This window comes from Bos mutus, chromosome 4 (genome assembly GCF_027580195.1).
Source record: "Bos mutus isolate GX-2022 chromosome 4, NWIPB_WYAK_1.1, whole genome shotgun sequence".
Classification (NCBI taxonomy): domain Eukaryota; kingdom Metazoa; phylum Chordata; class Mammalia; order Artiodactyla; family Bovidae; genus Bos; species Bos mutus.
The window spans coordinates 95,519,523-95,540,809 of NC_091620.1; the positions used below are offsets into that span (position 1 = coordinate 95,519,523).

Consider the following 21,287-nt stretch of genomic DNA (forward strand, 5'->3'; position numbering starts at 1 on the left):
CCACTCCAGTATTGTTTCCTGGAGAATCCCGTGGACACGGGAGCCTGCAGAGCTATATAGTCCATAGGGTCGCAAAGCAACTTACACACACACTCCTGAAGCAACTTACACACATGCACACACACACAGAGTTTATTATAATCAATTCATTGTAATACTTGGTTGTATCATATGAAACTTATTTTATTGATTCATTTTCAAATTTTTCCTCATCTTCTCTATTCTAGATCCTCCATGAAATGATGGAAGAAATTGACTATGATCATGATGGAACAGTCTCTCTGGAGGAATGGATTCAAGGAGGCATGACAACAATTCCACTCCTTGTGCTCCTGGGCTTAGAAAATGTAAGTATTTACATAGATGGGGTAACATGGTGGTAAGTCAGTGGAGGTCTCTTTTATACATTTTGATTATAAATTCATCTATTTTCTACAATTAAGTATTTATTGAGTGCCTGATCCTTCTAATATGTATGACTCTGTGCAATTTAACAGTAGCTCCTTGTATAATAATACTTGCCATGAATATACTAGTTCATTTTAGGTATTACCTTATTATTTAATATATAATTGCTCTCTTTTCCCCACCATTTAAAGTGTAATCTAGTTTAAAAATTATTGATCTCTTTTTATCTAATGGAAGAAACACCCCAGCATGATTGCATGTTGTGGTTCTTATCATACTCCATCCATTTCTATACTTCTCCTCATGAAGATGATCTAGTTTATTGGTAAACAAACCCGTAAGTGGAGGAGCCAATTATAATCAAGGTGGTTGACTCTATATACACGTAAGTGTAAGCATATTTTGGACATGGGCTTCCCTGTTGGCTCAGACGTTAAAGAATCTGCCTGCAATTCAGTAGACCCGGGTTTGATCCCCCTATCGGGAAGATTCTCTGTTGAAGGAAATGGCAGTCCACTCCATTATTCTTGTCTGGAGAATCCCATGGACAGAGGAGCCTGGTAGGCTATAGTCTGTGGGTCACAAAGAGTCGGACGCAACTGAGCGACTAACACTCCACAGCACTCCATATATGTTGTCGTTCAGTCGCTCAGTCGTGTCCGACTCTGCGACCCCATGGACTGCATGCAGCACACCAGGCTCCCCTGCCCTTCACTATCTCCCAGAGTTTGCTCAAATTCAAGTCCATTGATGCAGTGACGCCACCTAGCCGTCTGATTCTCTGTCACCTTCTTCTCCTCCTGTCCTCAATTTTTCCTAGCATCAGGGTGTTTTCCAATGAGTCGGCTTTTTGCCTCAGGTGGCCAAAGTATTGGAGCTTCAACTTCAGCATCAGTCCTTCCAGTGAATATTCAGGGTTGGTTTCCTTTAGGATTGACTGGTTTGATCTCCTTGCTATCCAAGGGACTCTTGGAGTCTTCTCCAGCAGCACAATTAGAAAGCATCAATTCTTCAATGCTCAGCCTTCTTTATGGTCCAATTCTCACATCTGTACATGACTCCTGGAAAAACAGTAGCTTTGACTATATGGACCTTTGTTGGCAAAGTGATGTGTCTGCATTTTAATACGCTGTCTAGGTTTGTCATAGCTTTTCTTCCAAGGAGCAAGCATCTTTTTGTTTTCCTTACGTAGCAGTAGTTTGTCACAGTTTTTCCTTCTAATCCTGTCAATGTTTTCTCATATCACTGCCTCCAGTGGTAATTAAAACTGGTGGTTTGGGGAATAACATACCAACCTCAGATCAGAATGTGATATGATAGTGACTTTGAATCTAGAGCTTACTACCCCAGTTTGGTTGAATTTCGGTAATAGTTAATTTAAAAATTCAACACTGGATTTTTACACTTAGCTTTAATAAACAGGAATTAACTACCACATTCAGATAGTATAATGTATAATTAGATTCAAAGACTGTTACTTATGGAAAGCAGCATGGCACATAGAATAGTTGGAGTTTTGAGATGCAAGATCGTAGTGTTCATTGCTTCTCTGCTTTTTCAAGTATTTATTTACTGGCTGCCCTGGGTCTGTGTTGCTGTGTGTGGACGTTCTTTAGCTGCAGAGAGGGCTGCTCTCTAGTTGCGGTGCATGGGCTTCTCACTGCAGTGGTTTCCTTGTTGCAGCTCGCATGCTGTAGAGCACAGCTTCTGTAGTTGTGGCAGCTGAGCTTAGTTGCCCTGCAGCACGGGGGACTTCCTGGACCAGGAATTGAACTGGTACCCCCTGCACTGCAAGACAGATTGTTATCCACTGAACCACCAGGGAAGCCCCTGTTACACTTCTTGTTACCAGCAATAACAGTTTTTCAAATTCAAGACTATGCTATAGTTAACTCAAGATCCCCGATTTTTAAGTCAGTTCCCAAGAGCTCTTGCAGTCTGTGTGAAATATGTGATAGTGTGTAAAAATATGTTGCACATTTTTACATATTATTTTGGGAATATATAAATGGGCTTTGGGATGGTGGAATTCATCTGTTTCATCTGGATCTTCAAATTCTTTTACATTCAGGTTAATCTTATGGGGCCCATTGGATTTTAGCAATGGTCAGAGTAGGGAAAAGTAGAATTACTAATAAATGATAAATAGGAAATTAATCTTAAGGTAAATAATTTATTAAAACAAAGATAATATCAGCCTTATTAATAGATACATAGTTCCACATTTTGAGAATTAATGAAGCAATACTTCTTGTGTCTGATGTTCTTATACTATACATAACCTAGTATCTTCTTGTAATAACTTACTATGTATCTCTGCATCAAAAATGTTTGTTTCATTTTTTAATATACCTTTGACAAAGGCATATGTAAATCAGAATATTGGGTGAAAACAGAAAATAAACTGACAAAATCTTAACTTCAGAAGGTTTGGTATATGTCCTGTACTGAAAAATAGTTGGTATGACTATTCAAGATGTTCCAATGATAGTGGTTCCTGAGAATGGAATTTTATGTTTTTAAAACTAAATATTTTTAAAACATTTATGGAAATTCTAGTATGAGAGAAGATTTAGGAATCAGCAAGTAAATTATTTGATAATAGCTGGTTTGACAGGAACCTGGGGAATTGGAAACATCTATATTTCTAATATCCCAGAAAAAATTTGAAATAATATTTTTCTTTGGAAGACATTGCTTACAAATTTTTTACAGCTTTACTAATAAGTACAGATATTTGTGAAATTATGAACATTGCCTGGGTAAATATAGTCCACAAATCTGTATGCATGTTAATTAAAAATATTTTAAACCAATATGGTATACCCCAGATACTAGAGGGCTTCCCTGGTGGCTTAGAGGGTAAAGAGTCTGCTGCAATGAGGGAGACCCAGGTTCCATACCTGGGTCGGGAAGATCCCCTGGAGAAGGCAATGGCAACCCACTCCAGTACTCTTGCCCGGAAAATCACATGGACGGAGGAGCCTGGTAGGCTACAGTCCATGGGGTCGCAGAGTCGGACATGACTGAGCGACTTCTCTTTCCTTTCCTTCCAGTTTCTAGCAGCAACTTCTTTAATTCAGCGGAATGAAAGTTCTTTGCCATTAATTTCCATCATGCTAATGTTACATAATTTACTTTATATTGATATTCTTAGATTTATAGTGTATGTGTTTCTTTAAAAGATTTTTTGGGGGGGATGCTTCAGTTCAGTTCAGTTCAGTAACTTAGTCGTGTCCAACTCTGTGACCCCATGAACTGCAGCACGCCAGACCTCCCTGTCCATCACCAACTCCCGGAGTTCGCTCAGACTCATGTCCATCGAGTCAGTGATGCCATCCAGCCATCTCATCCTCTGTCGTCCCCTTCTCCTCCTGCCCCCAATCCCTCCCAGCATCAGAGTCTTTTCCAATGCTGCTGCTGCTTCAGTCGTGTCCGACTCTGTGCGACCCCATAGACGGCAGCTCACCAGGCTCCCCCGTCCCTGGGATTCTCCAGGCAAGAACACTGGAGTGGGTTGCCATTTCCTTCTCCAATACATGAAAGTGAAAAGTGAAAGTGAAGTCGCTCAGTCGTGTCTGACTCTTAGCGACCCCATGGACTGCAGCCTACCAGGCTCCTCCGTCCATGGGATTTTCCAAGCAAGAGTACTGGAGTGGGGTGCCATTGCTTTCTCCGTCTTTTCCAATTCTATGCTATGCTAAGTCACTTCAGTCGTTTCCGACTCTGTGCGACCCCATAGACTGCAGCCCACCAGGCTCCCCCGTCCCTGGGATTCTCCAGGCAAGAACACTGGAGTGGGCTGCCATTTCCTTCTCAATGCATGAAAGTGAAAAGTGAAAGTGAAGTCGCTCAGTCGTGTCCGACTCTTCGCGACCCCATGGATTGCAGCCTAACAGGCTCCTTCGTCCATGGGATTTTCCAAGCAAGTGCTTAATGGGAGAAATTCAGGGTTCAAAGAAACCTGAGCTGCGTTCCCAGTGATGGCCACTAGATGGCAGGGCTACATTGTTTAACATTTGTAGATGGCCTATGAGATTGGATGTTTTCCCTTTGAAGAACAATTCTGAGAGTGTTTTCTTCACTTCTTAAAAAAAAAAAAAGCTGATAATGTTTTTAATATTGTCTTTTGTAAAATAGATAAGCCATTAATTATATTCACAAATCAGAGCATCTATTTGTTAAAAAGAGCTTTTTAATTCCCAGACATGGTAAGTGTTTTACAAACCAGGAATGACAACTGAGTGATGAGGGCCTTTTCTTTTTAGTAATTGAGATTTATTTCCTTTTCTGTAGGCAATTAATATGTTATATTATTACCTGTAGAGAATTTAATTCATGGAGCCATTTCCCCGGTATCCTACCCCCTACTTTTACTTTTCAGATTAGAAATCTAGAAGTTTTAAGTTGAATTCAGCCACTTAATATGAGGCCTGTCTTATTGTTGTCCTATATACTCTTGTCTATTGTCTATTATGAGCTCAGGGAGTAGATGCTAATTGATAGTGCCTGTTAAATACCACAGTGTATTTGAAAATGACCATGGTGTATGTCCCCAATTACACAGATAGAAAATTGTCCTGGGAGAACAGTCCTCATTTGTAATGTTACGCAGAGCAGCTGTGATTTTACTGGAGTTCAGTTTTCTCCACCAACAGGATCTTTAAAACTACACTGTTTTCCATTATACCTATTTTGGTGCCAAAAGCAGAATCGTAGTTTATCAAAACCTTGTTCTTTATCAAATGCTAGAGGGTAAGAGTCATTTTCCTTCCCTTAGAAGGAGTCCTTCAAACTTCATGAGACCCAGTATAAAATGATATAGTCTGTCATTTGGGGGCATTTGATTACAATAAAAAAATTATGTATGACACTGAGTCATTCTTCCTTCAGCATTCATCTCAATTAAGAATATGTTTTTTTTTAATCTTACTTTGAATGGATAAAATTTATTAAAATAACTGTGTCTAGCAATAAACTCAGAATGATGACAAACTTTGCCTATTAAAGGACAGATAGCAAATAGTTTAAAGTTTGTGGGTCATAAAGTCTCTGTTGCAACTGCCAGACTGTGCCCCTGAGGTGCAAAAGCAACTACAGACAGCACCTAACTGAGAGAGCAGGGCTGTGTTCTAATAAAACTTTATTTACAAAAATAGCTTGTTGGCTATGTTTGACCCAAGGGCCATAGTTTGCTGACCCCTGATTTATTCTATTGTTATTATGCCATATCACAAATTACATATTATATATTCTGTCATAAAATACAATGAGTTTTAACTGGTTTTAAATCATTTTGGAAAGAAAAGTCTGATTAAAAAAATAGATCAATTAGATCATTCCAGTAAGGACCAATGAAGAGATGATAGAATGGCAGTTAACATTATCAAATTGGCCTTCACCCTGACTTGGTTTGGAGAAGAAAATAGCAACCCACCTCCAGTATTCTTGCCTGGGAGATCCTGTGGACAGAGGAGCCTGGTGGGCTACAGTTCATGGGGTCACAAAGAGTTGGACATGACTTGGCGATTAAACAACAACAATAACCAGCTTGGTTATGAACTGACCAGGTGATTTTGTTGCTAGACAGTCATCTTCTCTGGACGTGTTCAAAGAAGTTAGTCAGGAATATCCCTTTCCTTTTCTAATGTTCTTTCAGTTCAAAGGTTTGTTGTACTAGATGAACAAGATAATTAATGATGCTGTGAGCGTGTCCTAAGTTGCTCAGTCGTGTCTGACTCTCTGCGAACCTTTGTTCTGTAGCCTGCCAGGCTCCTCTGTCCATGGGATTCTCCAGGCAAGAATACTGGAGTGGGTTGCTGTTTCCTCCTCTAGAGGATCTTCCCAACCCAGGGATTGATTCCACGTCTCTTATGTCTCCTGCATTGGCAGGCAGGTTCTTTACCACTCGTGCCACCTGGGAAGCCCCAATTAATGATGCTCCAATTCCTGAAATCTTTGATCTGGGATCATTGTTAGATTTTTCAAAGAAAGTTTCTAAATTCACACTATCATAAAAACTGGAATACAGATTTAAATAGAAGCCTGGCTTAAAATAAGGATACCTTAAATTCTTAGTCTTGGATTGTTGGTGCCAAATCTGGCCTGTGTGATTTTTGAATGGTTATTTATTTTGACTTCTTTATTTTTGTTCAGAGTCCTGGTTTTTAAACCCTATAGGCAGTTTACAGTGTAAACTTTGCCATTGTTTTTAATGTTTTGGTATATGTATTTTTGTGCCTGATTCAATAAAGTAAAAGTATTGTTTGGTTTGATTTCTGATGAAGATTGTCCCCTGGTGAATATGAATGGAGAGCAGAAGATGATGTATTCTAAGCTGTATTTGGAAAAGTAATGTTTCACACTCTATTTTTTTAATTTGGTTGCAGTGTTGCTCTGCTGTTTATACATTGCTCAATCAGGAAAGGAGTTATGAAGCTGGATAAATGCAACCATTCTTGAGATTCCACATCAGGTCATTCAAGGAAAATAACCATGTGATGTTACAGTCTGTTGAATTGGCATTTGAACCATAAGATTATCAGGGTCTGAGCCTGATTTCAGAATGTGCGATCTGGAGAAGGATAGTTGGTTGTAGCTCTGCTCAGAATTTTAAAACTTCTCTCTACATTTTCTTTTTGTCTAAAGGGAAGTTTCTTTTGTATTGTTATATTTTTTTGAGACCTTGAACAGAAAAGTAAGATAATTTAATGGTGCTTATTGTTGATTGAGTTGGAATCCATTTGCAACCTTAGCTCTCTATGTGTTGTAATTGAAGGCAGTTGAAATGAGCTTAGCAGGGGAATGGGAGCATTCTGGCTTTGACATCAGTGAAATTTCTCCATGACATTTTTAGAAAAGGTGTGTGTGTGTGTGTGTGTGTGTGTGTGTGTGTGTGTGTGTAGGTTGCTTAGTTGTGTCCGACTCTTTGCAACCCCATAGACTGTAGCCCACCAGGCCCCTCCACCCATGGGATTCTCCAGGCAAGAACACTGGAGTGGGTTGCCGTTTCCTTCTCCATCTTTAGAACATAATGATATTTATAACATTCCTAGTTCACTTGAGCACTATGTACAATCCTGGAGGTATTTAAGGGGAAAAAGCTAAAACTTTACAAATCACTAGATAAAGAAATAGTTTTCAATATTTTCCAAAGAGCATTCTTCTCTTTGAAACTTCCTTTTGACTTAAAAGGTCAAAAGGAATTAAAAGGTGAGGAAGACCCTGATGCCGCTCTGAATTTTCCTGGATTTCATTAAACATTTCTCTGACGTCAGCACAGAACTGAACTACTTCATTATAAAATACAGTGTTTACTAAATATCAGGAATACATTTTTGTTAAGAGTAATGTCTAATGATGGAAAAAAATAGAACACAATTTTTATGAAATAAGCCATTTTAAATCTACAAACATCCTTCTCAAATCTTTTAGCTGAAATGCTGGGATGTTACACAACTCAACCCAATGATGGTAATAATATTTGCTGTTTATGTAACACCAATCTTCTGAGGAGCTAAATTGACTTCACAGGTATTGTATAATGAAACCTCACAGCACGGTCTGGGTGAGGAAAGTGGTTACTGTCATTTTATTAGAGAGGAAAATAAAGGTGAAATGGCTTATCCACATTTTCATCAGAGGCCAGGAATGAAGCCTTCCAGATTGGCTCTTCATTGCTTTTTTAGAAAAATGAATTCCTTTCTATGACAATAAATATTTATTTGCAATAGAAGTACTAATAGGCATATGCTGTCCCCGCTGATGGAATATAGTAAGGGGCCCATCCTCCCCCGCCCCCACCAAGTTTACCATCTAAATAAGACAAACAAGACAAGACATGAAAATACAGAGCGTTGGAGTGTAATTTGCACTGCTGAGAAGTAGTTGGCTCCTGGTTTCAATTTCTTCTCTTGAAGTCACATACATATTTCATCCTTTGCATAGTTTGGCAATGTATCCGGCTAAGAGCTATAAAGCTATTTAATTTGTTTTTGGTAAAGCGTTTTATGTCTGGATAATGGATTTGTACATCAGTGACAGCCTGTAACATGGCTAAGTGTTCTGATTGACAGAACACCCACGTTCAGACTTGTTTATTTTTTGATAAGGAAAATGCCAGCTAACTTAGTCCATATGTGTTCTTCCACGGGAGGAGGCTTATTCACATGGAATGGACACTCATTTAAAAATAAAATGACAGGGATTATGAGAACAGTCATACATATGAGAACTAAATTTTCCTTTCTCTTTTTCACTTAAAAATGTTTTTTAAGCATTGATCCTATGAACATTTAATGCTAAATTTATCAATATATATTTTAAAAAATTTATCTCTTAATCTTTTAGTATCAGGCTACCTTATTCTTATTTGAAAGAATAGAAAAATTTTAAATATAGACAGTTTATTATAAACTATAGCAGAATTAAGCAAATATATAAAGCTTTCCCACCTGGCCTTCCCAGGTGACTCTGTAAAGAATCCTCCTGTCAATGAAGAAGATGCAAGAGTAACAGGTTTGATCCCCAGGTTGGGAAGATCCCCTGGAGAAGGAAATGGCAACCCACTCCAGTATTTTTACTGGGGAAATGCCAAGGAGAGGAGCCTGGCAGGCTACATGGGGGTCACAAGGAATCCGACACGACTAAGTACATGCTTGCGTAAAGCATTCCATTCATATAACGAAGATACTAGAAATCTTATGACTCAAGCAAACCAGAATTGGATTCAGAAATTACTATAAAAGCTACTTATTAAGTTTTGGGGAAAACAATGAAACCCCATTGTCTTGAGATGTCCTCTCCATGACACCTTCTGCAGAAGTGTTTTTGTGGAGAGCTTGTGAGTCTTTTGTTGGGAAAATGAAGCTGAGTATTATCAAGAACTGTGAAGGTTCTAAGAGTTACCTACTTGTATGTGAACAAATGAACTTGCCACAGTTCTGTGGGTGCTGGCAGAGGACGTGAGTGTCTGGGTCAGAAACCAAGATTGCTGCCTCACCGCAAAGAAGCAGTAAGAGTCTCAGAGCTGATCTAGCTCTCCAGGCCTGCAAAGTCTCTTGGGGTGATGCAGAGGCCCAAGTAACAACATCAAAGCCGAGAACTCTCTGGCTTGGGGTAACTAAAGTGAAATGAAAAGTGTTAGTCACTCAGTCATGTTTGACTCGGCAACCCCATGGACTGTAGCCCACCAGATTCCTCTGACCATGGGATTCTCCAGGCAAGAATACTGGAGTGAGTAGCCATTTAATTTCTCCAAGGGATCTTCTTCACCCATGCATCAAACCCAGGTCTCCCATGTTGCAGGCAGATTCTTTTCGGTCTGAGCCACCGGGGAAGCTATTATCATATGCAGTAAACAAGCTTGCTTAACCTTTGTCTATAAAAGAGAAATTATTTTCATTATATCAGACTGTAAGTAAACCTGCCCTCTGCTCTGGAGGGAGATATGTCTCTACAATGCAAGGCTGTACATTGTTGAAAGAGGACAGTTCTTCTGCTTACAAAATGTGCAGATGATCAAGAGACCCATGGAGAACTATCTCCCAGGAAGCATTTCCATTAATGCTTCATATTATGATGCAAATTTGACATTTCTGGTTCTAATGTAAGAATTAGTTACTATGAATTTAATTGAGTGCTTCAAATCTGGTGGTTTATGTCTTGACTAGGAATAGGAAAAAGTGGTCAGGAAGCATTACTATTAATATTGTATTATTTAGAGAAACAAGATGATCAGGACATGTTTATATTATTTCACTCCCACAGAATTTGTATTAGTGACTCAGTGCATAATAGGTGCTCAAAAAATTATTAGGTCTGTGTGTTCCAAGAAATATGGCAACTTGACTGACCTGAAGAATCGAGACCTGCAGTGGTTTCTATAGAATCCCAATAAATGATGTCTAAAATTAATCTGAGTTGGATACAATTTGGTGAATGATGTACAAGGAGTACATGTTAATACAGAAAATGATGGTGAAAAAAGTGATAAATGTATAGTAACTTCATTTAGTATCTTGACCTCCTTGTAAGGAATTCAAGAGATTTGTAAGCATCCTATTATTTTGTTTCACTTCAGTTTTGGATGATGCAGATGTAATTAGGTATCTGATAGAGGATAGCTATTGTAATATTATATAGAATTTTAGAAGAATAAATGATAATTACAGTTTTGCCAAGATTTTGGATTAATTAAACTCAGGATTTTATTGTGGTAAAAAATGATAGAGATTGTTATGAATAAAGACAATAACAGTGTTAATATTTTGCCATTTTTTCCATGAAATTAAATTCATTCACATTTTTTTATTTTCTTATAATCATTCATGTTTTGCAAAAGAGAAGTAAAGAAAAATTAATTAGAGCCTTACAAATACTTATTTTTTAAAATTTAACTATTGGAGGCATACAAAAATATATAAATGTAAATTATAACATGTAAGGAATCCCCCAACTTAAGCCTTAGAATACCATCAGTAACTTACTTTTAAGTCTTATGTTTTCATCCCATCCTACCCCTCTACTTCCTTATAAGAAAGACCTAATCACCATCATGAAATTTGTATATTCCTACTATTAAGCAAGGCTTTGGAGCTACCCTGGTAGCTCAATTCAGTAGATGCCAGTCCAGGTTCGATGCATGATACTGGATGCTTGGGGCTAGTGCACTGGGACGACCCAGACAGATGGTATGGGGAGGGAGGAGGGAGGAGGGTTCAGGACGGGGAACACATGTATGCCTGTGGCGGATTCATTTTGATATTTGGCAAAACTAATACAATTATGTAAAGTTAAAAAAAAAAAAAAAAGCATCTGCCTGCAGTGCAGGAGACCCAGGTTTGATCCTTTGGTCTGGAAGATCAAATGTTAATATATTCTGTCTAGGCTTTCACCTCTCAGAATCTTCCACTCAAGAATATTTTGTCTTTTTTTATTCACGTATTTGTTTATGGAATTGTCCTAAAAATAAGATATCCAGGTGAGGCAGACACGCCTCTGTTCTCAGCAGTGCTCAGTTGGGCTGACCGTGATGCTGGTTCGGGACCTCCTGTTGAACTGTTGACATTAGGTGAGAATCTGTGGGTTGCTGTAGCATCTGAGATTTGTTAGCAGGATCTCATTCCACTAGAGCACATGTGTTTTTCTAGACTCTGTGGCGATCCTGCAGAAAGTCAGGGATGAAATAACAGATTGTCTTCAAATGCTGCCGTCCAGCTCTGAATTTTATTGGCATTTTCTTATTCCACTGTTTATTTCATTAAGTGAAATCTGTTTCTCTTATGTCCTGTGCAGAATGTGAAGGATGACGGACAGCATGTGTGGCGACTCAAGCACTTTAACAAACCTGCGTACTGCAATCTTTGCCTGAACATGCTGATCGGAGTAGGGAAGCAGGGCCTCTGCTGCTCCTGTGAGTATGTTTCCTTTGCCTGGACATCATCACCTCCGGTGAGGAAAGGTTGATTTCATGGCACAGTCTTGTTTGCAGACAGAGTCAAGAAATTAACCTGACCCTTCCTGTACCTATGATTTATATCTCCCTGTAATATGTTTCTGAAGGCTTAGGTCATTCTAGTTTTAACTTCCTTCAGTTTTGGAAAGCCCTCTCCTTGGGAAAGGAATAAGGACATTTTCCAACTCACAAGCCATTTTCTTTCCACTGTAATTTAGTTTATTCATGATTCTCATTGCTTCTGCGAGTATTAGGAAAATTTCCACTGGCCTCTCATACTTATATCTTACATTTACGCATATTTGTCCTTTTTTCCCCAAGTTAGTTGCTTTATTCACATTGTTTTCCTATAATGAGCTTATTCCTTTCAGTCTTTTAAAAATAATTACATGATCGTGTGTGTCTGATGTATAGAACAGTCTTTTGGACTCTGTGGGAGAGGGAGAGGGTGGGATGATTTGGGAGAATGGCATTAAAATATGTATAATATCATATATGAAACGAGTCGCCAGTCCAGGTTTGATGCACGATACTGGATGCTTGGGGCTGGTGCACTGGGACGACCCAGAGGGATGGTATGGGGAGGGAGGAGGGAGGAGGGTTTGGGATGGGGAACACATGTATACCTGTGGCAGATTCATTTTGATATATGGCAAAACCAATACAATATTGTAAAGTTAAATAAAGTAAAATTTAAAAAAATAAATAAATAAAAATAATTACATGATCAGTTTGCACTCAGATTAAGAAATCACAAGGAATAAAAACTAACCTTGTACCTCAGACACATGAGTTTTAATTCTATCATGGAGAAGTTCTTCATATATGGTCAACAGGTATTAGAATGCAAAGTTTTGCCCGTTCATGAATTGCAGCCATTATTTTTATTTCAGCACACTTAACTTTGCAATATTTATTTTCTTCTACGAAATACTGCCCACTAGAATTTTCAGATAATGCTTGCATCAATTTATAAAAGGCACTTAAGAATTTTTAAACCAACAGCATGTACTCCTGAGGAACTTTTGCATTCTGTGATACTTCTGCTAAAACAGGGGGAATACTGAGTCCTCCTCACTAAGGGTGACTTTGTCTCAGTCCAGCACGTTGTCCAACCAAACCCTTGTCTGCAGTGTATGTTCACAAAACCTGTCAGGTTTATTGGACACATCCCATTTTTGTGCATTTATAATAAATCTAATTTCTTACCTGGTTTCCATATAATACGTACTTTTCAGATATTAATTCTAGCTAATGGCTTCTTTGGTAGCATAATTGGGAGAAGACTTTCAGATGTTTTATTTGACATTAAAAACCATATTTTAGGATGCTTTTAAATGTTTACAGATTTTGATAAAGTAACATAAAATTATGTCATACCACTTCAGAGGGCTGTTTCTGGTGGCCACACTTAAGAGGCTGGTTACCCCATAACATTCTCCATGTACAAAGGAAGTAATTTATTTTCAAGGATTTATTATTTTTAAGGAAAATAATTTTTCAGAGTATTTTCTATTGATGGGAGCTTATGAAACAAAATGGTAATTCTCAAATAATGTGGGCAGTGTCATGTAAGAGTGAGAATCTTACTCACAAATTCTAACTGGTAAGTGTAGCAAATGTAATATACAACATTATTACCATTAGGGAAGGGAAGAGAAACTATATTTTCTTCCTCACTGTTGCCAAAGGGAGTCACAGATGTGGCTATTGGGGAAGAGTTTTACTATATAAGTATTATGTGAACTTAGTATTTTTTTCATTCTAATTCCATGCAGTGGTTAATTTCTTTTTGTTTTGTTGAGAGAGCTACCTGGTTGCTTTTTTACTTAATTTTTATTCCCTGTATTTATGCATTTGTTACTCTTAATTAGAAACCAGTATTTTATTAAAGAATATCTTTATAAGACCCTGAGTTATACTCAAAATCAAGCCATGTAGTGATTTACAGATGCCAATAAACTGTATATGTTGGCTTTATGTCACATTTTACACACACACACCCATATATATATTTGTATTTGTGAATATATGCATATTTGTGTTTAGTCGCTCAGTCGTGTCTGACTCTTTGGAAATCCATGGACTATAGCCTGCCAGGCTCCTCTGTCCATGGGGATTCTTCAGCCAAGAGTATTGGAATGCGTTGCCCTGCCCTCCTCCAGGGAATCTTCCCAACCCAGGGATTGAACCCAGGTCTCCAGCATTGCAGATGGATTCTTTACCATCTGAGCCACCAAGGAAACCCATACATATTCGCATATACATATTAATTTTGTGTATATATATACACAAAATATAAATATATATACACATGTATATCTTTGTATATGTGTATATATACACATTTGTACATATATATTAATTTTTGCATCTATATATCATAAAATACATACATACACATGCACACATGCATGCTCGCACACACACACACACACACACACACACACACCATATGCTGTCTAGCAAAGGTTTTTCCTTTTGGAGACAGATTGCCATGATGGCTATGAAGGATGAAGTTTAACTGAAGGCCTGGCATGTATGAGGAAATCTATTCTCTGGAAATAGACTAACCAGCTATTTAAGATTTAGATAAATCAATAGACAAAACAGCAGAAACTCATGGGCTTTTACTCCCATGCCTGCCAGCTGCTCTCATGCCTATACTCTGTAAAATATAGATCTTTTCCTTCTAACAAATGACACCAAGCCATTTGGCAGTCATCAATTTGTCTTTAATATTTTTGTCATCTGGGAATTATTGTGAAAAATTTGAGTGAGGCCTGATTTAATTAAGCATTTCCTGCTATGCCATGATAGAAGAGTCTTGGTTTTTCACATGCGTAATATTTCCTGTACTAATTGGCCTTTTGTATTCCATGGTCAAAACAGTAGACTTGGACTTTTTCTTGATGCCGCTGATTGGATTGATTAGGGAGCAGCGGCTATGAAACAAGGTTCTGTTAATGTCACTCTTTCTCTGTAAAATTGCAGTCTGGGCCAGGATGAGCTCTGAATTTGTGTATGTGTTTTCTTACAGTTTGCAAGTACACAGTCCATGAGCGCTGCGTGGCTAGAGCGCCTCCTTCATGTATCAAGACTTACGTGAAGTCCAAGAAGAACACTGATGTGAGTGCATGGCCATGCTGGCTTTGGGAGTGTGTTGTTAATGGATGCTTCTTCTCACTGCAGTGCTCTCGTTCTGTTCTAGGTGATGCATCATTACTGGGTTGAAGGCAACTGCCCAACCAAGTGTGATAAGTGCCACAAAACGGTCAAATGTTACCAGGGCTTGACGGGACTGCATTGTGTTTGGTGTCAGATCACAGTGAGTAACATCAGAGAATGTATCTCTTCCACTCACTCTTGATGAACACGCCGTGTCCCATGCTCTCTGATGAGTCTTAGAAGGCCATCTTGACTTTTAGACTAAGTCCAAGTTAGCATAGCATCATGGGAGCCACTCATCTCATGTGTGGCTCCCAAAGGGATAAAGGTCAGAGTCGAATTTGACCTCAGAGGGTCCAGAATTTTAGAGCTAACCTTAGAGATAGTACTGTCATGAGGCTTTCAAACTGTGCTCTGTGGAGTTCTAGAAAGGTAACAAGGCACCGTGGCTGTGAATGGGCAGTGAGCTTGGAAGATTGACTGGGTAGAGCTCAGCTAGCTCTCTGCCCTGAAACTCTATTTTGGTAGAATTTATTATTCGACATATTCTGTATTTATTTTGAGTGTAGAATCTATTAGGCTTAAAAAGGATAGAACCATGAATAATGTGATTCAAAGACTTAATTTTATAGTGAAGATACTAAGACCAAGAAAATTTAAGCAAATCATTAATGACCACACAGCTAAGTAGAGATGCAGGCGTGTCCATATTTTAGTTCTTGATGATTCTAAGAACTCACTTAACCCTTATTTACAATGTGTTGTTGTCTTGCTCTTTCATTAAGTCATAGATTGAGGGATACAGGTGTGGATGTAAATGCTAACCATGAATGGCATTGACAATGAAGAAAGGTCACTTGGTCTTTCCTGGGAAATCTTTGCACTCTCCCTGGCTTGCATAATTGAAAAAGCTGCTTCAAATAACTTCTGGGATAAACATATTTATTAGGTGGTACCTCTAGTATTTCATGTTGTATTTCTGGAAACTAATTAGAATGCACATTTTTAAGAATAACCATTTTTTTACCGTTTAGTACAAAAACATTTATGGGGCTGAAGTTTCCCCCCATTGACTTCGTTTTCTCTTTACACCTAGTGTATGGGTCATCTTATTTATAGGACAAATTGTTCTTGCATTGTGGGAATTAAACAGTAGAGAGCAGTGTATCACTTAAGCAAATAAGTTTCTGTGTAGTGCCCCTGAGCAGTCTTCCCCAACACACACACCATTTAAAATTTTTCGTAAGTACACATACACACACACATACACACGGGATAATGAGAAAAACAAACTGTGACTTGTATTTCAAAAGTACAATTAAGTACTTTTTTTTTAATGAACACATTTTCTTCAATCATTTTCAGCTATTACTCAGTTAAATTATATTTACATTTGAAATTTCCTCAATTTTGAAAGACAGTTTTATTTTTTCGAAGTGATTGGGTATTATAATAAAACGTCTAACAATGATTTAAACTATACATGTGAATTACTTAAACACATTGATTTCTCAGTTTTAAGAAGACCATACCTATTTTATTTATTAAAAACCTTGTGCTCATTAAAATATTAGTTTTCTTTTCTAAGCGTCTATACAAAATTTAATTTTTGTTTCAGATCTTATATAACTCTATTCCTCTTATTTTCCCCACGGAGTACATTTTTGTTAGTTATATCTTTATTTTACTGCAAACTGAATTTGGAGAATGTCAGAATTTGTTTCTTCCTTGTATTTCAAGTTATTTCCCATCATTAATACATTTCAAATGTGTTTTTTTTTCCCATTTTCAGTTTCTTTTTTTTTTATTGGAGTATAGTTGCATTAAAATGCTGTGTTAGTAGTCTCTGCTGTACAGCAAAGTGAATCAGCTCTATGTATATATATGGTCCCTCTTTTTTGGATTTCTTTTTCATTTAGGTTACCACAGAGCACTGAGTAGAGTTCCCTGTTCTGTGTAGTTGGTTATCATTAGTTGTCTATTTTATACATGGTAGTGCATATATCGGAGAAGGCAATGGCACCCCACTCCAGTACTCTTGCCTGGAAAATCCCATGGATGGAGGAGCCTGGTGGGCTGCAGTCCATGGGGTCGCTAAGAGTCGGACACGACTGAGCAACTTCACTTTCACTTTTCCATTTCATGCATTGGAGAAGGAAATGGCAACCCACTCCAGTGTTCTTGCCTGGAGAATCCCAGGGACGGGGGAGCCTGGTGGGCTGCCATCTATGGGGTTGCACAGAGTCGGACACGACTGAAGCAACTTAGCAGCAGCAGCAGCAGCAATATATCTTTCACTTTTCACTTTCATGCATTGGAGAAGGAAATGGCAACCCACTCCAGTGTTCTTGCCTGGAGAATCCCAGGGGCGGGGGAGCCTGGTGGTCTGCCATCTATGGGGTCGCACAGAGTCGGACACGACTGAAGCAACTTAGCAGCAGCAGCAGTGTATATATGTCAGTTCCTATCTCCCAATCCATTCCACCTACCCTTCCCTTCTTTTTTTATTTTATTTTTTAGCTTTACAATATTGTATTGGTTTTGCCATATATCAACATGAATCTGCCACAGGTATACACGTGTTCCCCATCCCTCCCTTCTTGGTATCCGTACATTTGTTCTCTCGTCTGTGTCTCTATTCCTTCTTTGCTCATAAGTCCATCTGCCCCACCATGTATTTGTGTTAATATACAACGTTTGGTTTTCTCTTTCTGACTCATTTTAGTCTGTATGACAGTCTCTAGGTCCATCCACGTCTTGGCAAATGGCACAATTTCGCTCCTTTTTATGGCTGAGTAGTATTCCATTGTCTACATGGCCCACATCTTCTTTACACATTCCCATGTTGATAGACACTTAGGTTGCTTCCATGTCCTGGCTGTTGCAAACAGTGCTGCAGTGAACATTGCAGGATTTTTTAAATTGTGTATTTAAAATGTGAACACTATAAAATTATGCACTGCCTCCTTTCCTGATATAAAAGCTTTTAGAGATTTTAAGTTTCTTTATTTGACTCCTCTTCTCTTTCCCCTATTTAATATCTTCTGCCTTTTTCATTCTATGGGAATGACTCTCCTCAGAGTTACCATTGCTAATAGTGTCTTAGTGATAATCAAAGCATCTTGAAATGTTTTTCTTGTTTTATATTCCATTTTGCTTTTCTTGTTTTCTTTTGTTTCTTGGGTCTGACACTGAAAATTTACATTTCTAGCCCCATAAATCTCCAGTTATACACTTATTTTTGGTCTTGATCCTGATCCTAGTCTTATAAGAAATTAGGCCTTTCTTTTTATAGGAAAGAAGACACTGTGTCTGAATAAATTCTGCTTGTATAATCTGAGGATTTCAGGTGCAGTTCAGTTCAGACAACATGACCCTAGCATCTTCCTCTTAAGGTCAATGTGAACCTGAAGATGACTCTTTTGTCACTACAACAAAGCACTTTATAAGCTATAAATGTCTTCAAACCCCACCTTCTACTCAGAGCACGAGCACGGAAGGGTTTAATGCAGAGTCAGAGAGAAATGGAGCTTCTCAGGGTGCTTCTTAGCTTACTAAACTTTCCCAAGACCTGAGGCTTCTGGCTAACTTCAGCTTTATTTGCTATAAACCATGATCTCCAGGGTTCTGTGAGTGTTTGGTTCATGAAACAAAACTCAAAATTAAAAAAAAAAAAGTTCTCATGTTTCCAGAAGAATACATATACACACACACACACACACACACACACACATATATATATAAGCTTCTTATACGTAGCTTCAGCTTCTGTACTCTTTTGGCATTTTAACGTTAAGCAATTATATGAATATATTTATTAATTTATTGATTATCTGCCTAGGTTAAATAGAAGATATCTACCTCTGACCATTTCTATATTTAGTATGATCTATACTTCGTTCTTGAACTATTGTATGAAGATTTCAGTTTAAAGTTGATCTGGTCTTGACTGACACACTCCTGATAACCTTTATTTTTAAAAAATATTTATTTATGTATTTGGCTGCGCCGACTCTTAGTTGGGGCACATGGGTCCTTTAGTTGCAGCACGTGTGCTCTACTTCTCTGACCAGGGGTTGAACCGGGGGCCTCCTGCCTTGGGAACATAGAGTCTTAGCCACTGGACCACCAGGGAAGTCCCCTGCTTGCCTTTAAACAAACTGAATGTACTTTCTTACGTCTTTATGCTTCCCAGAAAGTGCTATAAATATAGTAAAGAGCTAGCAGAAGCTGTGAAAGTGATGGGATATGCACCATCAGAGCTGAGTGTTAGGGAGGCCTGTCTGAATGGAGTCTGCATGGAATAGATTGTAGAGAGAAACAAAGAGAATGAAACCTGCTTTCATTTCAGTGGTTTTACAAATGCTATCACTTCCTTTAAACCTAGGGCTTTGGCAATTGCTTGTGTCTTAATTTAGTCATAAGTTAGACCAACCATATTCTGTAAGTGTTTCTGTTCAACAACTAAGGCAGTAGTTGTATAATCTTGGACAAAGTATATACAAGCTTTGGCCAGTTTCTGAATTGTCAAAATGGATATAATGATACCTATCTTGTAAGACGTTTTTTATAAAAATTAAATGAATTTTAAAAAATCTGTATAAATATGTTTAGTGCAGAATCTCATACATAATAATGCTTGCATGTGTGCTAAGTCGATTCAGTTGTGTCTGACTCTTTGCGATCCCATGGATGGTAGCCCATCAGAATCCTCTGTCCATGGGATTCTTCAGGCAACAGTACCACAGTGGGTTGCCATTTCCTTCCCCAGAGGATATTCCTGACCCAGGGATCAAACCCGAGTCTCTTAAGTCTCCTGCATTGGCAGGCATGTTCTTTACTTCTAACTCCACTTGGGAAGCCCATACTAGTGCTTCAAAGTGAAGTCACTCAGTCGTGTCTGACTCTTAGCGAACCCATGGCCTGTAGCCTACCAGGCTTCTTGGTCCATGGGATTCTCCAGGCAAGAATACTGGAGTGGGTTACCATTTCCTTCTCCAGGAGATCTTCCCTACCCAGGGATTGAACCCGCGTCTCCAGTGTTGTAGGCAGACACTTTACCGCCTGAGCCACCAGGGAAGTGCCTAGTGCTTAGTGATTGACAATTACTTTCACAGTGAAGGCTAGGTAAAATGCCATGTGTGTGTGTGTGTGTGTGCATGCTCAGTTGTGTCTGACTCTTTGAGACCCCATGGACTGTAGCCTACCACACTCCTCTGTTGATGGAATTCTTCAGGCAAGAATACTAGAGTGGGTTGCCATGTCCTCTTCCAGGGGAATCTTCTCAATCCAGGGATTGAACCCACATGCCTTGCGTCTCTTGCATTGGGAGGCAGATTCTTTACCACTAGTACCACCTGGGAAGCCCAGGTAAATTGTCATGTGGAGGCACAAAGCCCAACCTCTGGCTCACAGAGGGTACTCCATGAATGTTACTCAAACCTTCTCTCTCCCTTCTGGAAGGAACTCTAATTTCCCAGTCTAAGAATAACACCTGCATGTTCTAAAAGCATTCAGAAACATGTGGTCCTGAATATCACTAAAGCCTAGACTAAGCTGATTTATTTATATTCACAAACTCTCTTCTATGAAACATAGTAACATCATGCTTGCAATGATTGGAAATAGAGCTGGAAGTCAATCTCTTATCCTTGTCTTTCACCTCTGTCTCATATATTCAACCTATCACTGAGCCTCTAAGTTTCCTCCTTAAAATATCTCTCTCAGATTTGGTTTTTGTCTTCACCATTCACAGCCCAAGTGCAAGCTCTTAGCACCTCTTAACTAGATTAGAGTCAGAAATCTTGGCTTACCTCCCTAACAGAAGGTACTTTTCCTATAACACAGGCTGCAAACCACCTCCAGAATCAACTTCTGAAAATACTGTTTTGTTATCATATGCCACCTTTGGCAACCCATAATAGTTCTGTGAAAATAAATGCAGCCCTCACCTCTTCCCACCTCAACCTGGTTTTCATTTCCCTAAATATGAGAGCCAAGCCTAAGCACATGACGTATGTAATATTCCCCTCCATGCCCAGACCCTGCTATAAGTTGAGTTTGTCTGTGGACAGTTCCCAGGGAAAGCCATGCTTCACCCTTGTTATTTAGCTCACCTTGCTTTATTTTATCTTTTAGAATTGTTAAAAATTGTATTTGTTTATTTTTCTGTGTTTTGGGTCTTGATTGCCACATGTGGGCTTTCGCTAGTTGCGACAAGCAAAGGCCACTCTCTAGTTGCCATGTTCGGGCTTCC

At 38.7% G+C, this 21,287-nt stretch overlaps 1 protein-coding gene across 2 annotated transcripts in view; it reads left to right on the top strand.

The window, feature by feature from the left end:
• Window positions 1-21,287, top strand: part of DGKB (diacylglycerol kinase beta) — an 869,780-nt gene that overhangs the window by 258,754 nt on the left and 589,739 nt on the right. For both annotated transcript variants that reach the window (XM_070369773.1, XM_070369774.1), the window contains exons 8-11: window positions 228-347; window positions 11,704-11,821; window positions 14,904-14,992; window positions 15,075-15,191. In XM_070369773.1, coding sequence (XP_070225874.1) covers window positions 228-347; window positions 11,704-11,821; window positions 14,904-14,992; window positions 15,075-15,191 — 444 coding nt within the window. The remainder of the gene's footprint in view (window positions 1-227; window positions 348-11,703; window positions 11,822-14,903; window positions 14,993-15,074; window positions 15,192-21,287) is intronic.